This window comes from Taeniopygia guttata, chromosome 3 (assembly GCF_048771995.1).
Source record: "Taeniopygia guttata chromosome 3, bTaeGut7.mat, whole genome shotgun sequence".
Taxonomy (NCBI): Eukaryota; Metazoa; Chordata; class Aves; order Passeriformes; family Estrildidae; genus Taeniopygia; species Taeniopygia guttata.
In genome coordinates, this window is record NC_133027.1 from 97,505,117 (window position 1) to 97,530,920 (window position 25,804).

Genomic DNA, 25,804 nt, shown 5'->3' on the forward strand with positions numbered 1-25,804 from the left:
GGAACAAAATTAGAGATTTTTTTTTTTTTTTTAGGTCTTGTTTAAACACAGGTCTATCTATTATCCAAGCAATCTAAGACAGTGTCTTTTCCAGGATTTATCAAATAGCTTTCAAATGTAGTTAAAACTTGATTGCTCATTTCTCTTGCAGTTTTCTAAGCAGACACTCTGCTCAAAGCTTTGACTGTGTTACATTCCTGTCCTAGCTGCATCCTCACCTTACAAAGAGTGGGCAAGAGTAGAAGTTCCAGTGCAAATCAGGCAGGTGCTGTTGCTGGCATCTGAGCTGCAACACCAATTATGCTCACCTGAGACAGTCAGTGGGGCCTCAGAGTTTTGAAGGATGTATGTATTTTGGTGCCATGCTGTTGTTACCAATAGTTTGCAGTGCTGGAAAATGTTTCTGTTAAAAGAGCTTTGTATGGAAATAATGGTATTGATCCTGTTAAAATTTGCTGTCTGTTCTGTTTGATTGCATTGCTGATATAATGCAGTAAGGGTTGTTACAGATCTGCAAGAAAAACATTTCCATGAAACAATATGTGCAGATTTTTATCAGGAAAGTCTGATTTATTTGAATACTGAAAAATACTAGATTGTGTTTAACTGGGTTTTTTTTTGGTTTTTTGTTTTTTTTTTTTCCACTACATAGAAGTTTAGTACAACAATGTCCACACCAGAGAAAAAAGTGTCACAGAAAATTGGTTTACGGCTTCGGAACCTGCTCAAACTGCCCAAAGCTCACAAGTGGTGCATATATGAATGGTTCTATTCAAATATAGATAAGTATGTTTGGTTTGTATAATTATCTCTTGTTAGTATAGAAACAAGAAATTTTCTGAAATTGAGCTGCATAGTTCTGTGTATTTGGTTAGATACTCCAACTTATTCTTAAAATACTAGTTACTGAAATCTGTTTTGTTTGGTGGTGGTGGGTGTTTGTTTCTCTTTTTTCTAGTGAGCAATGTATGTACTCTTCATTCTTTGCAGTTGCCAACTTTAGAAAGTCTCCTATAGAAAGCCTTCCTTCATGGATATAATTTTCTTTTTATCACCTCTACCAGATACCAGATTTTATTCATAATGCTTTTAGCATCTGAAACATGAAGGTATCAGAACACTTAGACTTTTCTGAACCCTTGCATCAGGGCTATACAGAGGAGATAGGAAGGACGCTGCTTCTTCATAAAGTGCTGCTTTCCTAAAAGGTGTAAATGTTGGTATTAAATATTTTTTCCCATCATCTTGTTTTTATTGTGATCACTAACAGAGCTTCAGGCTGTGACTATTGACTGTTCAGGTCTTGTGCAGATATCAACATCCTGCTTGGATCCCGTAATGTATTTCCTGGACTGTTTCTGCAGTTTGTGCCTCAGAGCTTTTGGCACTTGTTCTCTTAATGCCAGTACCACAGCACTGTGAATTGTTTAAAATAAATAATTTAATTTCTAAAATGTAAAAAACATTATTGATCAATGGAATATTAAAATCTACACTGTTTGACTAATAGATGCAACATAAGTATTTCATATTCTAAAGAATGGCTTCAGAGTTAAGCATTGTTTTCCAGAATGTACAAACAAAATAATTACTGGTTTTCCTTCCTATTTTAATCACAATTGCTGTAGCTTTTTTTCCTTAACTGAGAAGGCAGTCATAGCAACAGAAAAACATTTTGGCATATATTCATCAGCAGTGGAAAAATTTCATGTCCATTTTAGTTAGTTTTAAATTCATCATCTCTAGGATTTAAGTCCTCTGAAAGAATGTCTTTTCATGCTTTTTCCACCCTTACTTGAAAAAAATAAACAAAACAAAAACCCCAACCCTACTTATTTCTAGGAATAATTGTAGTATGTGACATTTTTAATAATGATATTTACAACAGACCAAGAACTTCTGGTTTATTCTTAAAGAATTATCTACAAAACTGTAGGTCTATCAGTAGAATAGAATTTGAGTTTAGTAGGTAATTCTGAAATCTTCTTTGATAGTTATCCATGTATGCAGGTGTGATGGGTTCTCCTTGGCAAGACCAAGTGCTCATCAAAGCTGGTCTATCATTTCTCAGCTGGACACAGGAGAGAAAATGTTACAAGAGAGTCAAAGGCTGAGATAAGCACAGGGAGAGACCACACCACTTACTGTCGTGGGTAAAACAGACTTTGGAAAATTATTTTAATTTATTACCAATCAAATCAAAGTTGGATAATAAAAAATAAAACCAAATCTTAAAACACCTCCCTTCTTCTCAAACTTTATTCCCAGTACTCACTTCTCTATGCCCAACCCACCATAAGCACAGGGGAACAGGGAATGAGTGTTGTGGCCAGTTCATCACCTGTTGGCTGTCTCTGCTTCTTCCTTCCTCCAGGGAAGGAACCCTCCCACTCCCATGGGAGCCAGTCCTTTGCAGGGTTCTCCAACATGAGTCCTTCCCATGGGCTGTAGTTCTTCATAAACTGCTCCAGTGTGGGCCTCTTCCCTGAGATGTATTCCTTCAGGAATAGACTGCTCCAGTGTGGGTCCCCCATGGGGTCACAAGTCCTGGCAGAAAACCTGCTCCAGTATGGGCTCTTCTCCATGGCTCCGCAGTCCTGCCTGGAGCCTGCCCAGCAGGGGCTTCCCATGGGTTCACAGCCTCCTTTGGGCATCACCTGCTCCAGTGTGGGACCCTCCGTGAGCTGCAGGGACAGAGCTGCTTCACTGTGGTCTGCAGAGGAATCTGCTCTGGTGCCTGGAGCACCTCCTTCCCTGACCTTGGCTCAGTGTCTGCAGAGCTGTTTCTCTCAGATTCTCTTACAGCTCTGTCCTGCTGCAATTGCACAGGGCTTTTTGCCCTTCCTAACTGCGGGATTTCAGAGGCACAACCACCATCGCCGATGGGTTCAGCCTTGGCCAAGGGTGGGTCCACCTTGGACCAACTGGCCTTGGTTCTGTGGGATATGGGAGAAGCTTACAGCAGCTTCTCAAAGAAGCCACCTCTGAAGCCCTCCTCTGCCAAAACCTTTCCTTGCAAATCAAATGCAACTTGTAATGCTCGTAAGATATGACCATGTTAAGATATTACAGCATAGTTCAGTAAGAGACTGCACATCTTTGGAAGGAAAACTTTGATATATCTTGTTTGGAGTGATATGATTCAGGCTTAATGAGAAGCTTAAAAAAGTTTAAATCACAGAGCTATCAACTGACAAAATATGGCTCACTGTACAAGTCTCTGAATATTAATCAAATTATTGCATCCAAAATTGAAATATTCAAATAAAATGCCATATCTGCTATAAGTTTTTGAAATATTTTTATTTCTACAGCTGTCATCTGTGATTATTAGATTATTGAAGCTATTTCACTTACATTCTCTGTATACTACTGCAGTGGACTGTTTTCTGTAAAGTCCCATTGATTTTGGGTATCCAGAGACTTCTGAAGTGCTACTTATTACTACAGTAATCACAGGCCCTCAGAAGCAGATGCACCTGTAACTTGCTTCCACCATTTTCCAGAGCTTCCAATCTTGTGAATGCTGTGGGTTTAGAATTTGCCTGTTTAAGGACAAGAGTTAGTAAGAACAATCAAATACAGATTATCTTTCTCAAAAAAACCAAAAAAAAAAAAAGACAAAACCAAAAAGTACCAGGCTAGTTATTCTTTATATAGATACTTTATGTTAGCAATAGTAAATATGGATAAAATTGTACTGTTGTATACTCTTCTATGTCTGTTTTTTTTCTCTTTTTGTTTTCCTTTCCACTTCATGCTGCAGCTGCAGATCCTCCTACTGCAAAACTGTTCTCTATCATTCTTGCCTGAGTTTCCTTATATCTGTGCACCTTTCCTCTCTCCTGCCACCCCACACACTCAGTTGAAAGCTGTGTTACTTCCAAGGTCCTCTTTGTTCTGTGCTGGGGTATGTTCCTCTCCAAGCCCCAGTGCTCTGCAAAGAGTGGAGAAAAGCAGCTTTCTCTAGGATGCAGTTATCCTTTTGTTCTCGCCAGGAGGGATCTATTTCAGTTGCAGATAGTCTTTTATTATTAACTTTCTATTAGATGGGCATATCTGTTGCTGCTCCCTTGTCTCTTCAGCCTAAGAAGGATGTGGTACTACAAAGAAAAAGGCAGTCATAAAACAGAGGTAGAGATGGGTCATAGCATCAGAGAGAAATTTCTAAGTTGTGCAGGTCTGTTCTCTGAACTGTCACTTCTCTCATACTGATCCTGTGCTTCACCATGGAGTCATAGGATGTTACAATAGAAGTCTCACCTCTACAGCTGTAGAGAATGATGAGTTGGTTCAGTTTCCTGTATTTTGGAAAGCTCTGTTGAAAATCTGAGTTACAATTGAATGAATTGATGAAAAACAGGTACTGTCTGTCTGTTTCTCAGTACCACGTTGTCCTTTCCTTTAATCTCAGTATTTCACTCAATGGTTTCCTTCAGTGTGCTGCAGTATCCTTATGACAATGAGCTGACTGCTGAAGTTTCATTTGGTGCCTTTTTATCTCTTTTATTACAAAGTAGGATGAATAACGTGAATTTTTATGTAGTAACTAGGGAAAGGAGCATTTTTAAATGTCAGTGATAATAAGAGTCAAAGAACAATAGTCTTGGAAACTTTCTGATTTTAGTTTTGAGGGAATTAAAGTTGTTCTTTGAATAGCAGTGTCTTGTTCATGTGACTAATTTATATTAATTATTTTTAATGTGTTTCTGATGATGGATGTTTTTTGGAATCTTGTGACAGAAGTTTACTTAATGTGGTTAACACGGGACTATAATTATGTTTCAACAGGCCACTATTTGAAGGAGATAATGATTTCTGTATATGCCTGAAAGAATCCTTTCCAACTCTGAAAACCAGAAAATTGACAAGAGTAGAATGGGGGAAAATCAGGCGATTAATGGGAAAACCACGGAGGTAATTTTTTCTTTCTTTTCTTTCTACTATTACTTGCATGTAGTTTTGATGTTACTGAAATTATTCCTTTAAAAACGGTTGCATTTGAATAGTAAACAAAACAATATCTTAAGAGCAGTAAAACTCATTGGATTGAGGTGTTCTCTGAGCACCTCTGTCCCTCACACACCCTATTCCTTAAATGTATATGTCCATGTAGTTTTTCATGAGCCTGTGCTTGAAATGTTCTCTTCCCACTCCAGATAACTGAGTGTCCAGGCTTTAACTGATGTGTTGAAATTGTTATTGTATCTTTATACTGCAGTGCTTCCTGGCCTGGAAGAACTGGCCAATTTTTCACTAAGGTTTTTTCTTCTGTCTGTAACCAGCTCTTCTTGAGGAAAACAAGTGTACATTTTCACCTCATTTATTTTATTATTGTTTTTAAGCCATTTTAGAGATCCTTAACTTTTTATAGATCAGGTATCAAGACAGAGAAAAGATAAAGTGCATTGTATAGAAGAAGCTAGGATTTAATGAAGGACATAGGGTTTTTTCTATTTTAGAATTTTTAATTCTTAAACCCTCTGATTAAGCTCAACCTTTTCACAAAACCTACACAATTTAGCCTAGAGAAGGCTAAGGGAGGATCTCATTTTTGATCATAAATATTTGAAGGGAAGGTATAGAGAAGATAGGGCCAGGTTTTTTTCCAGCATTATCTGGAAATGGAAAAGAGGAAAAGAGGGAATGGGCACAAGTGGTAGAATCTCCATCCTAAGATGTACTCAGAGGCCCTCTGGACATGGTCCTGGGAAACCTCCTAGAGGTGATTCTGCTGGAGAGGTTGGAGGAAATAACCTTCAGAGGTCCTTCCAAACTTGACCACCCTGTCATTGTATAAGTAGTGTTTCATAAATTAATCAGCCTTTTATTTCCATAAATGCAAACACTAAAGCACTGAATCCATTTCTTCATAGATCACTGAGTCAAGTTATATTTTGTATGACTATTTCATCTTCTGTAGCTGCAAACAACATGAGTAAAAATTGTCAGTCAAGGGAAGGCAGCAGAACCAGCTTGAAAATAGCTCCTCTTGGAAAGATGTTCATGTAATTTGAGCTTAACTTAGATAGCTTTTCCTTTGTTTCATGCTTCCTACTGGGAGAGAAATGTTGTGTTTGGAGGTTAGGTCATCCATTTCTCTTTTGACTTTTGCCAAAAGTGGTCACCTCTGTAAAAGATCAGCTTGCCTCATTCATCAGTCTGGTGGACCAAACTTCAGAGTCTTAGAATGGTTTGGGTTGGAAGGGAACTTAAAGGTTGTCTGGTTCCAAGGGATGCCCTGGACAGGAACCTTGTCTACATCATATTGTAAAATCCTATCCAACCTGGTGGATTGCAAACTTCTTTTTGTTTTTCAGCAGTTCGTTGGATTGGATTTTGCTTTGATTTTTTTAAGCCATAGGGAGAGTAGTTTTGGGTTAGATTTGAGGGATTTTTGTTCAGCTATCATAGTTATTTTTTTTTTAAAGAGAGACTTGTGCCAAAGGAACCAAAGGTCTAAATAGGCAGGAAATTGCTTTTTCTAAATTCTGAAGTAGAAATATTTGACTGCATGAAGAGTCTGATTGTTTGTTAATGCAAACTTTGAATTACTGCTTTAGAGTTACATAAAGTAAACATTCCTGTTTGCTTTTTATTTCTTTACTGATATTGTTTTTTAAATTACTGGCAGTCTCTTTCAAGATGTCATGAGTGGTCTTTGGCCTTAGTTTTAAAAGACTTTGAATTATTCTAAAACATTTAAATGCTTTTTCAAGGCAATTTTCATCTATCTCTAGAACAAAGATTTTTTTATTTTACTATTCTGTTTGAAATTTCTTCTGTCTCTCCTCATCACATGGAGGTAAGCTATATACCGTATCAACACTGATATCTCCCCATAAGGGACTAGAAATAAATAATTAAGATATTTTGCACCCTCAGTGTTGATGGCAAAGGATAATAGTGTCTCTATGCTAGTTATGCACGTGGTTGTCATAATTTTTTTGTTGTTTAAATATATTGTGGTATTTTCTTATGTCTGCTGCTACCTTAAATGTCCTATCACACATCAGCAGTGTGTTTGATTGGCACAGCAGTATTCTTCATGAGAGCCTGCAAAGCTTGTAAGAGTCCTGTAGACTGTGGGGAAAGATATGCGCCAGGAAAAGGAAGAGGTAATAGTTAGTTTTGTGTACTCTTTGTAAACTTAATTTGGCTTGTGAAATAGCAGTGGATAGGAATTAAGCTTAGATCTGCTTGTCCTGCCACTACATGATGGGGGTGATTCCTCTGTTAGTTCAAATTCTCACAAACAAGGTTAAAACTGAGAAGAATGTTTAACCTCCTAAGAAGTCTCTACAGAAAACTAATGAGTTTGCAGTTATGATCTGTACTGTAGTTTTAATCTTCCTTTTTTCATAGGATGGCATGAAGATGGGATAACCTTTATTAAATGCATTTGGGTAATGCTGGAGTGGAGGTTTTCTTTAACGGAAGCCAGAAATATATTGCAAATACTTTCTACATGCATAGTTACAGCATCTGGGACAGAGACTTTTTAAGACCATCCGAGCTATCAGTAAAACAGTAGTTCTGTTGTAGGGACCTTCCAAGGTCAGTGATTAGTGTATCAGCATTTGAATTTGTGTTTCTAAGACCATAAGTCAAAAAACATCAGGTGATATTGGCTGTTCCTAGTGCAAGACCCTGGACATGATTAGAACGACTAATACAAAGTGTATATTACTTTTTTCTTTTTTTTTTTTTTTTGCCTGTTTTGTTATCTCACTGTGGTTAGCCATTCTTCTCCTCGATGGACTTGAAAAGCTGACATGCATTTTGCAACTTGATATTCACAGCCCACTGCAAGCATTATTTTACACTGTTCCTCCCCAGTAGTAAATATGAAGTCAATAGCATTAATAAATATGAATATCCAAGCAAACTCTTCATAAGTTTCCCAACCACTATCCATCTCTATGTCTGCCACATCCCTTTCCAGATATTTTAATTTCCTAAGAGGACCATTGGAACAGTACATATTTCCAGGTAAACACATTCTGCTCTTCAGTGGTAAACTGGTGAGTGGGACGCACACCTATAGCCTCAATCTACAACAGAATTTCTAGGCTATACAAAAACTAGACTATATTAGACTATACAAGGTGGTGAGTTTTGTGCTGATAGTGGTTGGAAAGCCTCATATGGGAGCCTTCAGTGCAGTGCATTTTGGCATTACCTGACAAAAGTACCTCACAGCTTCAGTTCATTCTTGCTTATGTTTTTCTTCCATGTCTTGCTTAGGACTAGGATCTCATTGTGTTAACTCTGGGAGAAAACAGGTGGCCTATGTCCCAATAACTTAGAAAATGTATATGATAAAAGGCAACTGATGTGTTCATACGGAGTGTGAAATTGCTGGTCAGTGTAAAATAAAATGTTCTTAGCATCCTGGCAGCTTAGTGCTTACAGTCTTGTACACAATGCCAGGAAGAGAAATCATGGAGAAAAGTGAAAAGGCTTTGTGGAACTCTCCCAGTGAGGGGTATACAGAAGAAAACCTAAGAATGTTTGTTTCAGCATGTAATAGGAGAGTAGTAGAAGCAGACTTGGAAAAAGGAGCTGACTTCTTAGTAGTACTAAGTTGGAAATGACTGAGGAACATCTTGAAGGGATTTAAATCAGAAAATAATTTGTAGTGTAGTAGAGGGAACCGTCAGCAGAGTTGACAATGTCTTCTAAAATAACTTCATAAAATAAAACTTCTTATTGATCAGTAATCAATATATAACTGTATGAGTTCCACAGAAAATGTTTTGTCTGCATTTGACTGCAGTAAAGCAATTAACAAAGGTGGCAAAATATTTGATAAATAACTTTCTGCAATCAGGCAGACTTAAAATAACATTACTGCACTTCTTTAAAATTATTTCTTTCATTGACACAAGAATAAAGAAACTCTTTTTAATAAGGAATGAAAGATAGGATTGAGTCCTTAATGTCTTTGTGCTTTGCACTTAGCTCCCTCATGAATCTTGCCTATGCGGTAGGCTAGAAATGAAAATTAATAAAAAGTAAGCACTTTGGGAATGAGCCTTCCATCTTTTATATTGCATTTTGAGAATGACCCTACCCCCCAAAATGGGGAAGGGGACTACTACAAATGATCTGATTTTTACACAGTAGCCCAAGATCAAATAAACTTTTACTATGATCAATCTCAGAACAGTTCATCTGCATAACAGAGATTTTGGGGCTGAGCTGTGCTCTGCACAGGTGGAAGGAGATGAGACAGAGAAGTGTCCTTTTATGTGCTGAGTCTGGTGCCCTTTCATACTCAGCTTAATTGAGCTAATAAGCACACAGGAAAGGGATCTCCTGTGTATCAGTAAGTGCTGGCAGCCAGGGTGCTCACAGGAGCCCTCCTCACTGGATGCATTGAACTGGCATCCAGAGCAAACTGGAGCCAGCTTTAGCTTTGTTGTGACCCTAGAGGATCCTTATAAGCAGAAAAAATTCTAAAAATTTGTACTCTTTAGATATACTAATGCAACAGCTGGTATTCCTGAGTATTGTTTTAAAAGAGACTTTTATTTTAAGGGTGAAAATTCTGAGGAGTAAGCTTGTCTAAATGCATTAAATGAGATTTTTTTCTCTTGAACACATCATCCCAAGCCTTTTCATTTTCTCGCACTGATTTTTTAAACTGTGACTATTTATTTGATGTGCCTTCACACATAAATGTTTTGAGTGATTAATTTAAGTGTAACATATATTTTATCTAATTATATTGCAGGTGTTCCTCTGCATTCTTTGAGGAAGAGAGGTCAGCACTAAAACAGAAGCGGCAGAAAATCAGACTTTTGCAGCAGCGCAAAGTTGCAGATCTTTCACAGTTCAAAGATCTTCCAGAAGAAATTCCATTACCACTTGTAATAGGAACAAAAGTTACAGGTACTTTCTTAAAACAAACAAAATAAGCAACTAAGTGTATTTTGCAAAGATTTTAGTAAGTCATAATCCATATAGTGCACATAACTATAATAAATGTAAAACATCAAAAATTGCATTGTTTTTTTTGTTGGTTCATTGAGAAGGTGCTTGTGAAGATTAGGTTGTATTTCTAAAACAGTGATAAGGTTTTGAGGTGCAAACTCAGTATAACTTACTATTTCTGCTGTTCAATTTGTAGGTTTTTTTACATGTCTAGTATATCTAACACATTTTGGAGAGAGGAAGATGCTTAATTTCAAAATACTGAGTGTTGTCTGAGTTTAAAATCTGACCTCATATAAAACCTGAACTTTATTTTTCCATAAATAGAAAACTACCTGTTTTGAAACAGATATACAGTAGATATTGCAGTGTAGTTGGACATGTATGCTAAACATGACATTGCCTTACTAAACAACCTTGCACATAACTGAGGAAGGAATATTATTGAAAACATTCCACAGGTTTTGCCTAGTTTCATGAAAATTTGAATTCCTCCCTCCTGTCTGATTTTGGTCCAGCACTTTAGCATCTCCTATTCAAGCCACTACTGTTCATTGCATTTTTTGTGTTGAACACCACTGCCTTTAGCTCTTGCTGAAGAGCAGATATGCACAACACTGCCTCTCCTCACTCTCCTCAACCTCCTAGACCTTAACTTTTGATAAATTTGATAATACTTCTATTACATATTTTTTTCCTGGGTTTGCTATTTTCTTTTTTTCATTTAATGTACGGCCTTTAAGTATACATATAAAGACTTATTTGCAAAAGATGTAATAAACTTGTTTTTGTTATTTATATCATAGCATTGTAACGTTTGGTTTCTTGGTTCTCCTGTTATTTTTTCCAGCCCGTTTGCGAGGTGTCCATGATGGTCTGTTCACTGGACAAATAGATGCTGTAGACACTCTTAATGCTACTTACAGAGTGACTTTTGACAGGGCAGGTCTTGGAACACACACAGTCCCCGATTATGAAGTTCTTGTAAGTATTAATGGCACATTATAAAAGTAGCTGTAATAAGAAAATGACGTTTTAAAAATCCACAATGACATGCTTTAATAAAAAATAAGAAAAAGTGTTACATCCGGGTGGTATTGTCATAAAGTAGAAACAAGCATAACAGATGCATGGGAAATTCCAGGATAATAAAATTTTACTGTTTATGGTTTCACAGAGCAGGGTAACCCTCTTTGATTAAAGCATAATGGCTCAGGGTGGAATAATTTACTAGACCAACTGTTGTAGGCTGTTACAATAGCCTGAGTTCAATATGAAGAAATGCAATGAGTAGTATAAGATCCCAAAGAGAATTCTGCAATGGGATCATGCCAGGATTTGCAGAAAATGTTCAAGAAAACCCTGACCCTTTGTGATTTCCCAAAGTCAGGAAAGGCCTGTGGGAGTTGCAAACAAGTATTATGAATTGACTGAACTTGATTTTGAAATCTCTTGTGCTAATGAAGCTACCTGGGAGGAGGTTGTTTTGGTCAAACAGTTGGAAATTATCTCCCAGCTCCTAGGCTTTGTTCCTGCCAGATAGTCCAGCCTGGATTGCAAGATTTCTGGAGGACCTCACTTTCTTTTGTATCTTGTGTGGTGCTGGATTTGCATAATTCTTGTAGTTTCTGTCACGATCTGAGTCTGGAGTCTCCCTGTTGTGATTTGTCTGCCAATAGCATTTTTGGAAATGTTCATGCCAGTTTTATTTGATGTGATGCCAGAACACTTTGAAAACTCCTAGACCAAAACCAAAATGTTGATCTTTTCCTGCTGTTGGGCTGGCGTGTGGATAGGCACGGCTAGTCCAGATCCCAGAAAAAATTATGTGTTCCAAAAGGGTAAAAATTAATGAGACACTGAAGTATATCCTGGCCTTCCCTTTTCCTGTGTGGCAGAGTAATGAGCCTCATGAAACCATGCCAATCGCTGCCTTCGGACAGAAACAGCGGCCCACACGCTTCTTCATGACTCCTCCCCGATTGCCCTACACGCCTTCACTCCAGTCTCCAATCACAGTGAGTTACTTTGTTCAAGTGGTGTTAATCACTGAAGTATTTTTGATACCTGTTGAAGCTGTTACCTTAAAAAGTTTCTGAGATTAATTTTCTGACGTTATTTAGCATGATAAAATTTTACCAAAACCCTCTAAAAAGAAGCTCTTCATTTAGGTGTTTTATCCTTTATAGGACAGTGATCCTTTATTAGGACAATCTTCATGGAAAAACAAAATTTCAGGCACAGATAGTGAGACACTAGGAGGCTTTCCAGTAGAATTCCTCATTCAAGTGGTAAGTATTAACTGCAGGTCCTAATTCTGTTGTTTGTTGTTTTTTTGTGTTTCTTCTGCCAATTCTTCTGCAGGTCAATGACCTTTTGTTAATTTATGACAGACATGGTAATAACCAAATTAACTTTTGAAGAGATGTTCATATTTGTTTTTTATCCCCATTCTTCATTTTCTCACTTGTTTATAACCTTTGAAATATGTTGCTTTTCAGACCACAGAGGTCCTCAAAAGTGTCTTATTTTCCCAACTCTACCATTTTATCTTAAAAAAAAAGTGTTATTTCTACATGCAGATGTTAAGACTTCTTTATGTATTTGAAATATACTTGCAATGTGCAAAGAACATTTGCCTATATGCATTATCATATATATTTTATATTATATAATGTTCTACCATCTTGGAGAAGAAAAGCAGCACTCATTTCCATGCAAGCAAACATTCATTTTATAGATGGCAATAATCAGAAAATACTTTTTTGTCTTGACCTTTTTGAATTAATTCCTCAATGGTTTTTATGTGCCAGTTCAGAAGAGCACAGACAAGTAATGTTAGGAAGCTGAGGTTCACTGAATATTAAAACACATTGAAGCATTTCCAGAATGATGGAGGAATGTAATTGCTCATGTTGGCTTAGCTTAAGATCAGTGATTGAAGTCTTTAACAAGGAAAGCAGTTTTGAACATGCCAAAGGAGATTGGAATGATTCATGTTTAAAATATTAAGAACTGAAAAATAAAATGCCTCTCAGATTTTAAAGTCTGTGTAATTAGTCAAAAGAATAAATTTGTGTCAGTAGCTCACATGACACACTAACATTCGGGCCATTCAACAAAATGAATTTTGTTTGACAGTATCATCTAGTCAGCTTTTTTAGAGGAAACTTCTATGAAGCTAATTTTGAAAAAGGTGGCATGGCATCTAGCTTAGCTAAGAAAATTTAAAATAGATGTAGTTACTATAAGTTAATTATGGTAAAATTGAAATACACAAAAGATAGAGTTTTATGCAGCTAAACTGTAACTGCAGTTGTCCCATTTGAGTCACGGAGTGTGATCAGTGAGACGTGGTAACTAAGGTGTATTGAGCTTTACATCTACTTAGTACATCAAAGTGATATGTTTATGATGTTGTTTCTGCATTTTAAATATGAACATGGGTAATTCGTCAGTCACATGTGGTTGTGTATTACTACTCAGTATAAGGAAATCTGAGTTTTACAAGTATAGGCCTCTTGCTTGTATTACAAATGGTGCCATTTTACAAAGCAACCACATTAATAGGTATTTTTGCTTGAAATTTTCAAAATACTTTGAACAAAATCAATCCACAGATTTTTGATGTTTGTCTATTTGAGCAACAACAAAGAATCACAGGGCTTAAACATTTATTAAAGGACTTGAAGGATTATTTTTAAGAATCACTTTTTTAATTAGAAGTTTGAGGAGGTACTGAAATTTGGTGTTGTGCAATACATGAGTATGGTGAATGCTGATTATTGATTGTGCTGTATTCACCAGTCCAGATGTATTTTTATGTTAAGGGTTGCTGCTCAGAACGTTTTCTTAGCCTCTCTGATAGATGAGTATTTAAAAAAAGTCAAATCCCTTTTTCTCATTTAATGTTGGTTCAGGAAGTAAATGGTCAAAAACAGTTTGATTCCAAGAAAATATTCTCAAAAACTAGACCACAAAGAAACAATTTTATGGGAAGAATTTCGGACAAAACAGAAAATACAGAGCACACCTTGATTAAAGTTTCAACCCAGCCCCTTATTTCCCTTATCTGAAATTAATTTTGAAGAAGAGGAAGTGAATCTAAAATCGCAGGCATACAATGACAAATTAAGGTTAGGGATATTCTCCTTACCTATATCTTGAAGTTGCAAGCATACATTGGGACTTGTAGCAACTATTTTAGTCATTGTTCTATACTGTCTTCGTTTTTCTTAATCTTTATATTTATTACTACATGTTACATTTTGACATCTGAGACTGTGGGCTGATGCATTAGAAGACTGGCTCAATAATTAGTATATTAAGAATAAAGTCAGCAATAAATGAGTAATAATTTTTTTTAAAGTCTTTCATGCTTAATTCATTATGTGTGTCCTTAAATATTTCATATGATATATGGCAGTTCAAAATCAATAGATTGCATTTGTACATTCTAGCCAGTATTTAAATTTGGAGGACATTTTTCCAAGTATTCAGCTACAGCTTTTTTAATTTTCCTTCCTCCCTGCTTTTGTTTTGGGGTGAAGAATTCGACTGGAAGGCAGCGCTGCAGGACAAAGCAGATGTTGGCAGGGTCGCAGCATGCCCAGTAGAGGGAGCGTGGTGATGCAGCACGGGCACTGCAGTGACCTGGTGTCTGCCTGTGGGGAAAGGAGGGGTCTTCCCAACTTAAATTCAGGAGGAAAAATTAAAAAAAAAAAAAAAGAGGAAAATCTGAAAATGGGTACTCGATTTTTGGATGATTTCTCCTTATGAAAATTTTGAAAATATTGCATAGTAAGTTATCACACGCTGCATTTTGAAATGCTCATATTTTATGACTAACAAATGAAATCAGAAGTGAAAGTCTAAACATTCTTGTTGGGTTGTCCCTTCATTTCTTTTAATGTGAAAAGCATTGTACTAGAAACTTGTTTCCAGTTTTTGAGAGTTATAAATTGCAACAGTAAACAGGATGAGTTATGGTTGTTATGAGTTACGAGTTGTTAGGCAAGAATTTCTCAACACAAAGAGGGCTAGACTGAATTACAGCATTCACTCGCAGATGAAAATGGAGGTCCCTGAGAGAAAGTTGGTGGACATGATAGAGTCAGTGAAAATCCTCAGAATCCGATTATCCTAATCACTGGAATATATCTTGGAGTAGGATGAATAGAATAGAAGATCCAAGCTCACCCAATGAAGAACTGGCGCTGTGCATCCTCATATATGTCTGCATGTCAAAGTAGAAGTTAAGAATCAAATGCCTTGCAAATTTGGGGAACAAATTATATATTCTGCATTAATTTGGGGACTCATCAACTTCATGAAGGAGAAGAATGTGTTAGGCAGTTGCTGGATGGTGATGACAGCAGAGCTTGACAAGGAACTTTCTGGCAGCAGTGGCAGATGGCGTACAGTGCTTTTCTTCCTCACAGGTGTTTTATTGGCAAGATGAACACTTGTGTGGTGTGTTAGAAACTAGATCAGAGAGGCAATCCACTCACAAGTAACAATTTTAAACCTTTTCTTTCTTGCCCCTTCTGATTTTTTTTTTTTTTGTCATTATCTCTTCTGTGATTGAGTTCTTCATGCAAAATACAAAGAGCAAAAATGCAAGTGCTGTCACTGGGGGACAGCACAAGGACAAAAATGAGCAGCTGGACTTGGGAGGCTGATAACCCATGCAGTGTTGCCTCTGTGCCTCTGGCCATGGCTCACCATCCATTCATAAGATGCATCTGGCAAAATATTTGGATTAGAAAGAGAAATACTGATGCCATTTTACAGGTTTAGTTTCCTGGTGTGTCATTGAATGCTACTACAGGTTTCTTGTGCTCACACACAGGAAAGATGGCAGTGAATGGAAAAAGATACAAAAAGGGCCACAAAAGTTTAAGAGATGAAGAGCCCTTTAAGGGAGTGGAGTCTGAAAAGGCTTAGATTGTGTTAGTCTGGTGGAAGAACAGTGGAGAAGAGATGCTTTTATTGTCTCTGAATAAACAGGGATAAATACAAGGAGGGAACACTATATTTAGCTGAAAACCAGCTTTGACTGTTTGGCAGTTCTGAACAAATTGCTGTGAAGTGAAAAAGAATATATTTAGTATGGAAATTCCTAGACTATTCCTCATTAACTGAAAGAGATCCTGGAACAATTTTCTAATTACAATTAGAGTTTGTAGGGGCAAGCAACCTGGCTGCATTAAGACTGAACTTAAAAATCACAAAAGGGATTATATATAAATCAGATGTGTGTTGAACTAGGAGTTCCTGTTTCTCCCAGTCACATGTTTCACTGCTAGGATGTAGTTAACCCCTCTGGAATTTATAAAACCTGAAATTTTTGCTCTGTTTACTCCAGTAATAAAAGTGTTGCTGGTTGTAGTGAAGCTAGGATTTCTCTCAGGCCCTAGAGTATAAATAGCTTAGGGGGTGATGAGTGTGTTGAAGGTGCTCACAGTGATTTCCACTTCAGCCTGCTAAGTCCCCAGGGCAGGAGACACAGGGTATTCCCATTACAAAAGAGGGAAATGGAAAGCCCAGAGTTGTTCTGTATAAAATAGATCCAATCTCTAACCAGGGTTAAATGCAGGAGTTTGCACAAAGAGCTGGTGCTTGGTGGAGGGCACAGCTGAGAACTGTTGAAGGGAAAAAAGGTGTAGTAAGGTGAGTGGTACTAATTGTAGTATTATGACCATAACACCCTTCACTCTCCTTCAGCCTGTTAAAAAAAGGTTCTTCAACCTCTAGCTGGCCATAAATCATGTTAGTCTTCCTATAGGGAATTTCAGCTGATGGATTTTAGCCCTCATCAATTTAGAGCACTTAGAAGCACTTTAAAAATCTTGCGAAAATCCATCATTTAACTTAAATTAATTTTTATTTCTGCTTCTTAACTTGATCAGCAACTGAGAAATACATTTTAAATTATGAAAGAAGCAGGTATGGTTTTCTGTCTTGAATTTTTATGGTATTTCAAAACTGCTTAAGGACCTATTCTTGCTAAAAATAGTTCCTTTGTTTTAGACCAGGTTATCGAAAATCCTTATGATTAAGAAGGAACACATCAAACAATTGAGAGAAATGAACACGGAAGCAGAGAAGATGGTGAGAATGTTTTCTTTTTGGTTATTAAAACAGGATATGCTTTAACAGCTAATGCAAATAAATTTAATTAGGAGTATAGTCTAAATAAAATCTGTATTTTATTGCTTTCTATGACCTGAAATGTCTTTATTGTTTTTAAAGGCAAGTCACAGAGGTCAGTTCATATATGATTCCCCTTTGAAAGCACTGTGCTTTGGAAACTGATTAATGTTAACATCAGAATAGCACATGTCAGTTAACACATAAAGTAAGGAAATACTATGTACCTTGAGAATTTGTCTTACAAGTTTATATGGTAAGACATTCATGCTAAAACTGTTTTGCAGATGGTAGATACTTATCTCAGCTTTCTGGTTAAAGCAGTTACTCATGTCAGAGATTTTTCTGTAAAGCTCTGAGTGCCCTGGATTGGCATTTAAAGTTACAGTACCACTGCAGCTACAGTGTAATTAGCAGCAGCAGCAGAATAGTTTTCCTTGCTAGCTTTATCTAATCAGCAGTCAGTAAAACAAAATTTTAAGAGTGGCTCTTCTACCACCCATGGCTATAAATTAACTTGAGAAAGCTCTCAGTCTCAGCCTTCTGCCAACATCCATCCAGGCTGTTGTCTCTGCAGTGTACAGAAGACTAAAGGTTTGTGGAGAAGAAGAAGGAAAAACAATTTGTTTATTTATTGAAACAAAACAGTTGGGGTTTTTTTCCCCATGTAAAATATTTGAATTGCAAATATGTATTTTGTTGAAAGATGTGATTTATTGTGGTGAGATTTCTCTTTGTGCCTTCAATGATCATGTGCATGTGTGCATTCTGTTACTCTGCTTCATATTGCCCCATCTCTGTGTGTCTGTAATTTTCTTCAACTGTGCTGTGATGTTGTTCTTCAAAACCTTGTTATCATTTCAGTTATTACATTATTTTTCCTGTATTTTTTGTATTAGTAACTAAGCTAGATGCAAAGAGAAGCAAGATTAAAACATGTCATTGCAACCTGCAGCTCTGATTTACCAACTCTTCTTAAATTATTTTTTTTCTGAGGTATTTGTACTTTTGCATAGATAAGGAGGTCCATAGGAATGATAGTATCCTTCATCTAGGATGAACCTGAATGTTAGCTCAGCTATTAAGTCATAAATTACCTACATTCTTACTTTTCTTGGTCAATCTCCTTATTCCATGGAATTGAAAGAGGAAAAAACCAACTTGGAGGGAAATCTAGAAATAGTTGCTAAATTTGATACATTTTAGCTCAATTGTAACCCAGGTAAGGACTTTGAGATACTTTGACATTCTTCCCTGCTCTGTTTCCTTTGAAAACCAGCATCATAAAGCAACCCCCATTACCACTCAAGGCTGTCCTGTTAATTAAACATAGAGGATGTGATATCTTCCTATTAGGCCATATTCTTAGCCCATCTTCTAATCCTCTTTGTCCCTTGGCCAACCCCATCTGTGTTTGTGCCACTGAGTGTGAGTTGCTTCTGCTTTAAAATATATTTTCTTTGAACAAGAGTCTTTTTCTGATCCCAGTTCACTTTGACATCAATAACATACCTAAACATGAAGAAAATTGAATCCTTTGAGTTCATTGAGGTGTACCTTAATTGTCAGAGTTTCATAATAATTCATACATTTGTCATTTGATAATGGTTAGAGTACCACTGCTGTTTGGTTTAAAGTAATCCTTTTATGAAGACTTCTGTTTAATGACTGATTCAATATAGAAATAAATGGAACTGACCAAAATCAGAAATGGTACTGAATGGAGGCCATTCTTATCTGGCAATAATAATAAATTTACATGAGTCAGGGGATGCCTTCAGAGGAGCTATTAATGTATACAACTGTATATTTTTTGTCTCATTTTTCTAGACATCACTGTACTAGTCTGGGTTGCAGGCTATAAACAAATTACTGTGTACATAAAACAGTGAACATTTGGATAAACAAGTATAAATTGAAAAGACCTGAAATAAAAACAAGATAAAGGTAATGCTGGTTGTCTCAGAGAAGCATCTAGATCCTTGGTAACAGAGGTGTTACCTGTTTCCCTCCACTGAAAGCCATCCATCTTTTGTCAGTTTAGCTGTTCATCAGTGTTTCCAGGTCTTGGGTTGTGCCCAGGTCAGAAATAGTGCTGCTGCTGCTGAGAAATATTTCTTTTGTCATCACTAAGAGCATAGAATGCCCTTAGCCTTTCCTCTCCAACAGGGAATTCATAATTGTCTGCAATTTTCACAGCTAAGCTGGAGCAGTTCAGTTTGCTCTAAGGGAACTCGTCACTGGAGACGGTCTGAGAGATTTGATTTTTTATGTTCCACAGCTGCAGAAAGTATGCCAAATTTATGCCACTTTCCAGTGAATTCTGAAATTATGGTGTTAGTTTAAAGCCCTATTAAGTTGGTATTCAAATTTGTAAATCCCTGTAGATCACCTCAGTGATTAGGTTTAATAGGGAAATTTGAACTGAACTCATAACTGAAACCTTTTGAGTTTCTGACCACGATTATCCTGATGGAGGCTCTTGACTTTGAAGTTTGCTCTATCTTGTGTGTGAATCTATAGCTAAAAGTTTTGCTTGTAGGAGGTACAAGCAAAATCAGCCCTATGGCTACCTCTAGCTTCTCTTGCAAGAGGCAATTTGGAGAGGAAATTTTATAATATATTGTATGTTTTGTTTCCATTTTATAAATATCACCCAAACAATGTCAAACTGTACTGAATAGAGTATAAGAAAAAATATACTGTATTTTGGTATTTATTTTTTTGTGGAAAATCATGCTTACAAAATACTATTACCAAATATAAGCTCTAGTAACTTTCTTTTTTGGCGGAACTGTTAGCTGTAACAGAAGATGTGTAGCACTGAGTCATCCTCAAGTGACCAGTAATTTGCTAGCCACTTGTGTCTCCCATCCTGCAGCAGAGGTGGTCGTGGCCACATTGTCCTGTACTGTTCCTCTGCTGGCAGGATAGTTTTCTGCTCAACTAGTAGGGAGAAGCCATGCCCAGCTACTGAAGGAATAAGCAGGTCAGACCAGAGTCAACTGCTGTAGCATTTGCCACCATAGATTATTGTAGCACTTCAAGAAGGGAATAAAAGCATGGTTGTTACCTACACAGTTTATGGAGTTATAAAGAGTAATACTGCATTTTAATATTTTGTGTGTTAAGGTTATTCTATTTAACACTGGGATTTCAAATATTTTTTATTTTCAAATAAAAACTCCTTTTGATGAGTTCAAAATCTGGAACTGTTCAGGATTGCATTAACTTTGATATGCCTTGTGTTTTCCACAGAAGTCCTATTCCATGCCAATCGGCATTGAGTTTCAGAGGAGATATGCAACTATTGTTCTAGATCTAGAACAACTAAACAAAGACTTAAATAAAGTTTTGCATAAAGTTCAACAGTACTGCTATGAGGTAAGATTTTGCTGGAATCTCTGTGTACTTGGTGGTTTTGCTCAACCTAATTAGAAAACTGAATTTCCTGGGAATAGGGGGTGGGTGGGGGTCACACTGAAATGAAGCTCTTAGTAGCTGTGTTGGGTTCCTTCTCTGTAATTTGAGCTGCCTTTGAGCAAAGCTTTTTCTGATATCAGTGGCCTGTTCTTAAGTAGACATAAATAAAGAAAAACACTGTGTACTATACACACAGAAACTGTCTTTGAAATCATCTCATTTCACACATCCACCAAATGCAAAGGACATCTTCATTCTTAATTTCTTCCCTTCTTATCTCTGCAGCTTGCTCCTGACCAGGGCCTCCAGCCTGCTGACCAGCCCACGGACCTGAGGCGCAGATGTGAAGAGGATGCTCAGGAGGTTGTCAGACAAGCAAATACCTTATCAACAGGACAGCTCTGTGTGGAGAGTGAAAATTTAACTGATCTTATCTCTAGACTTACAGCAATATTACTGCAAATTAAGGTAAAAAATTTGCACAACATAGCTTGTTCCATACAATGCACAGTATTAAAGCTCTGCCAGTTTTTGTGCTGAACTGAGAACATTTTTTTCCTCTTCTACAGTGTCTAGCAGAAGGAGGTGATCTGAATTCCTTTGAATTTAAATCACTAACAGATTCATTAAATGACATTAAGAATTCAATAGACTCCTCAAATATCAGGTATTACTTTTTGAATATTTAACTCTTAATTACACACTTTGTGATAGTTCTTACTGTATTTTAGCGGTGAACATTGATTATAATTAAGGGGTTTAATCCGGTAACGTCTACTTATAGGAAGGGTCCCATCTAAAAGAGGGGCTGCTTTAAGGGAATGTGAAATTAGCAGTTTTCTGTTTGAACTTCTCAGTGAAGTAACATGTTAAAAAAAAAGTTTAAAAGTGCTAAATTGATGCAACAACAACTAGACGTTATTGTTCTTTAGTAATTTATGACATATAAAAACTTACTTTAAACCTTTGTCAGATTTTGAAATCTCACTAGGAATACAAGTTTTTTAAACCAGTAGAATTTCAGTATTCTTTTAGCATACTCATCTGTAAATATCAAAAGGTGGCATATGAGACAATTAGACATTTTGATCAGCTCCCACTGGCAAGATTTTAAGCCAAGAAACAGAAGAGCAGCCATATTGTGCCAGACCAAAGGCTAATCTAGTCTAGATGGGCCATTTTTCAACAGTTGTCACAAGCAGCTGCCTGAGGAGGAATCATAAAAATAGCAAGAATGTGGTAGCAAGAGTGTAGTGATACTTGTCTGGAGTACCCTGCAGCCTTCAGCAATTTGTGACAAGCATTTTATGCTGCTAAATGATGTCATTCAGAAAATAAACATAAATGCTAAGTATTTTTTTATATCCTTACTACTTGTATTGCTACATAATGATGGGAGGCTGTACACATGAATTTTAAATTTTTTTCCCAAAGATAGTAGGATGGCCTTTTGATTTGAATATAGTTATTGAGAAATGCTGTTTTATATCAGTTTTCATTAGGAAAAACAAAACCAAACCTCAAACATTAGTGAAACTTCTTTATAGTCAATGCTGCAAATTGCATATTGGAATTGATTCAAGTAAAGGTTGATGTACCCAGAAAAGAAAGTGATGATGTTTCCATTTCATGGTACTTATTTTGGCCATTAGAGCATCTCTTCATAATATTTTAATTTCACTAATTCTGGTCATGTTAAAACCTTACTTTAAGTGTTTAAGTCAGTGACTCTTCATTTCTGGCAGCTGTTTGTGCAAGTTGTGTTTTCCCATGTTTCTCTGTCAAGTTGCATTTGTATGTACTGCTCTCTGATTCACCTGGATTTTTATACTGGCTAGGCTCACATCTTGATTTTTCACTGTAGAGCTATTTGGACATAACTCTTACATATTGGGTTCAACATTTCTTTCTTTCCTTCTTTTTTTCTTTCCACAGTTGTTTTCAGAATAACGTTGAGATCCACGTTGCACATATTCAGAGTGGTCTGAGCCAGATGGGAAACTTACATGCTTTTGCAGCCAATAACACCAACAGAGACTGAAAACTTCCTTTCAAGTGTACAGCAAGTAGTTCTGGAAAATCTTCTTCCTTTCTATAGGCTTCACCAAATACCCTGACTGCCAGAAGATAAGGGAAGAGAAAACCTCTCAGAAAGGACCCTTTTAAATATATTCTATCTGCTTCTTAAGGAAACCAGCATTTCTGGCCAGCATTACATTAGATTTCTCCATTTGTTATTCACATGCAGTAGTTTTGCTAACTGGTAATCTGTTAGTAATTGCATTGATTATAGTAAACTTGAAAGCATACTTTCATATAATTTGAACTTCATTTTTAAAAGTTCAGATTAATTCAGCACACCTCTTGCTGTTGGATCTCCTGGTATGTTAGAAGTGCTGAAGAGGAAATGGCTGGAGTTAGTAGCCACATGGCAGGTCTTTGTTGTGTAAAGCTACACCTCTGTGTAGCTCTTCAGAGCTGCCAGCTCAGCCCTTGGGAAGCCCTGACCTAAGGAAGCAGCAGCAGGATACAGCCAGCAAACATAAACTGTAAACTGAGGATGTTGGGCAGGTCTATCAATCAGTCAATGTCTTGTTGCAAATCTTAATTTATCATAACTTATAGAAGGAGTCTAATGAAGGATTATAAAAATGTAACTTAACTTTCCAGAAAGAGATTGGTTATGGCTTTTTTCCCTTCACACAGGACAATAGTTCTTTAGGTGGTATTTTATATAAGTGACTGGTTAAAATTACTGTTTTTCCAAAATCTTGTTCATTTTGCACAAGTTTTAAATTAGATTACTGGTTATTCAACAATACCCACCATATATAAATATGAAGTTTTTTATAATTAAAGGTAACCAGTGAGGTAAACTGCAAAAATAAGAAGTGATAGCCTGCCTATACCTTTTGGAATGTTAATCTTGTAAAAAGTGTGTATTGGTTTGTTTAAATAGTCTTGTAAAGCTTCTGTGTAATGAATTGTTTCCAGATATGGATTTTCAGAGATAGCTGTAGAGATGTTTTTGATTCTTTTAGATGCCTCATTAAATAAGGTCTTTTGTATGTTAATGTATAAAGAATATGTAAACAGGGTTATTTTCAATTTTAAAATTTTGTATAGTTTAAAGATGCTTCTGTATTCTGTGTTGGTATTGTGCCACTGCAAAACTTTAGTGCAGAGTTTATATTTAGCTAAATTTGTTCTGTTAATTAAGAGAAATGCATAAATCTTTTATTCTCAATGAAATTTGTAACTGAATAAATTGACCTATGAGAGTTGATATATTTCACAAAAATGCAAAATTTTTTGCAGATGGTCTCAGGTCATTTTTTTAAGAGAAGCTAATTGCTGAAAATGAAATGTTATGAGGATGAGGTGAGTAGCTATTTTAAAAGGTATTCAAAAATTTTACAAGGGATACTATAAAATAAACAGTAATTTAGCTGAGGTACCCAGGAAAACTTACCTCTCATAATGCAACAGCACATCATAGTGGTCCCTGCAGTTGCTTTTGTAATTATAGCACTTGTTATTTTTTGGTGTTACCATCTGTTTGATAAAGAGTCCTCTCCCACCACCCTTTTCATGTAAAAAAGAGAAATGTGCCAAAGCCTAATTTAAGGTGCATAAGTTTAGCCAGACAGGCAGTAATCTGCTCAACAGCTAATTTGGGAAGAAGGAACCATCCCCTTGCACCCCTATACTCATGTGCCTGCTGCTCCCTCAGCACACCTCTGCTCTGACCCCTCCTGCTGTTGGACTCAAGCTCAGCATGTGCACTGAATGTTTTGAGCAGCAGGACTTCCCAGTACAAAACACCAGGAGAGTCATTTGGCCCTGTTGATGGCAAACATCCCAAACTGAGAGGGAGACAAGTTGTAGACACTAAGTAGATACCAGAGGATTTGGAAACCTGCTTTTCATGACAGCCTTTTATCCTACTGGACATAGAATGCGCTGCAATAACCACCACTCTCCAATCTCAACTCTTGATTCCTTAGGTATGACGCTTTTTACATGTGGATACTTAAATGTATGTTTTCTGTTGCTGTAGGTTTTAAAAATTATTTTTAATTAACTATTTTAAATTAATTTTCATTAATAATAATTAATGGTTTAAGTATATCATAGAAGAATCTGTCACTTATTATAAGCTATTTACTTTCACATGTCATTTGTCCCATTCATGTAGGCAATGTGAATATGCACTTCTTTTCTATTCTTTGAAAGGCTGCATTTTTTCTTGGGTACTGATGTGTTAGTCAGAGCTAATGTTGAATTTTGGTGACAGTAACAAATACAAATGCTTTTGCTGAGTGTACCCCAAGCATAGCAGGAGTCTCAAGAGCTCGCTGCAACTACCATACCTGAAGTCTGCAGGAGCAGAACTATTTACTTTGATTTATTATAATCAGTAAACTTGAATTTACCCTGAGCCCCCAAGAAACCATGGTCTCATTTTCCATCTTTTCTTGCAAGTGCTTGTCTTCTGGGGTTTTCCTGATCCCCAGCATAGCACCCAAGTCCACTTGGGACAGATGGTGTCTGAAGTAGGTTGGTTGGTTTTTGGTTCATGTTTTTTTCAATGATAGCTCTGGGGTTTTTTTTGATGAAGACTACTAATCAGCAACCCTACCATGCCAGTTCACCTTGCAAGCTTGCAGTCCAACCAGCGTTCAGCTATCCCGGATCTCACAAGCACAGGTATGTTACAGGGTGGCCCTGAGGGATTTTGTGCATTGGTAACCTTGTTCTGTGGGGTATGATTCCTCATACAGGGTATTTCTGCCACCAGTACATGGGTAATTTTTCCTGTGCTGCTGGCATTCAGCTGCTTTTCCACAACTTGCAATTTGCTCTACTAGGCTCTGAAGTGCTATTTTGTAAGGAGGAAGAATTTGCCTTATGACAGAGTAATGTATCCTTCCTCCATAAATTGACTTGGAGGAGAGAGTTCTATTGTTACTGATTTTGCCGTTCTTAATGCAGAGCCATTCAGCCCACAAGCCATCATGTGAACAGCTTCTGTGTAGTCCCTGCCTACAGCTAAAGCACCCTTATAATGGCCACAACATACTCCCATTTCTCGTAGTTTAACATTAACCTTGGCTTAGCTGGCAGACTGGAGGCTTTTGTCTGAGCACTTGAGATTTCGGGGTTTGCATTAATTAGGCCAGACATTTCCATATTCATTTAGGGATGGGGGTGTTTGTTTAGTTTAGATTTAAGACAAATACTGACAGAGAAAGTTTAAGGCAGTTTCTGTAACCTGTCCTTTGGGCCC

The 25,804-nt window shown here is 36.9% G+C and overlaps 1 protein-coding gene across 1 annotated transcript in view; it reads left to right on the forward strand.

Moving 5' to 3' along the window:
• LIN9 (lin-9 DREAM MuvB core complex component) overlaps positions 1 to 23,822 on the forward strand; it is a 38,426-nt gene extending 14,604 nt beyond the window's left edge. Inside the window, exons 5-15 of the mRNA XM_032747411.3 lie at positions 653 to 786; positions 4,792 to 4,917; positions 9,740 to 9,897; positions 10,790 to 10,923; positions 11,838 to 11,957; positions 12,129 to 12,230; positions 16,972 to 17,052; positions 20,350 to 20,475; positions 20,800 to 20,982; positions 21,084 to 21,181; positions 22,450 to 23,822. Coding sequence (XP_032603302.3) covers positions 653 to 786; positions 4,792 to 4,917; positions 9,740 to 9,897; positions 10,790 to 10,923; positions 11,838 to 11,957; positions 12,129 to 12,230; positions 16,972 to 17,052; positions 20,350 to 20,475; positions 20,800 to 20,982; positions 21,084 to 21,181; positions 22,450 to 22,555 — 1,368 coding nt within the window. The 3' untranslated portion in view covers positions 22,556 to 23,822. The remainder of the gene's footprint in view (positions 1 to 652; positions 787 to 4,791; positions 4,918 to 9,739; positions 9,898 to 10,789; positions 10,924 to 11,837; positions 11,958 to 12,128; positions 12,231 to 16,971; positions 17,053 to 20,349; positions 20,476 to 20,799; positions 20,983 to 21,083; positions 21,182 to 22,449) is intronic.
• The last annotated feature ends 1,982 nt before the right edge of the window (positions 23,823 to 25,804 follow it).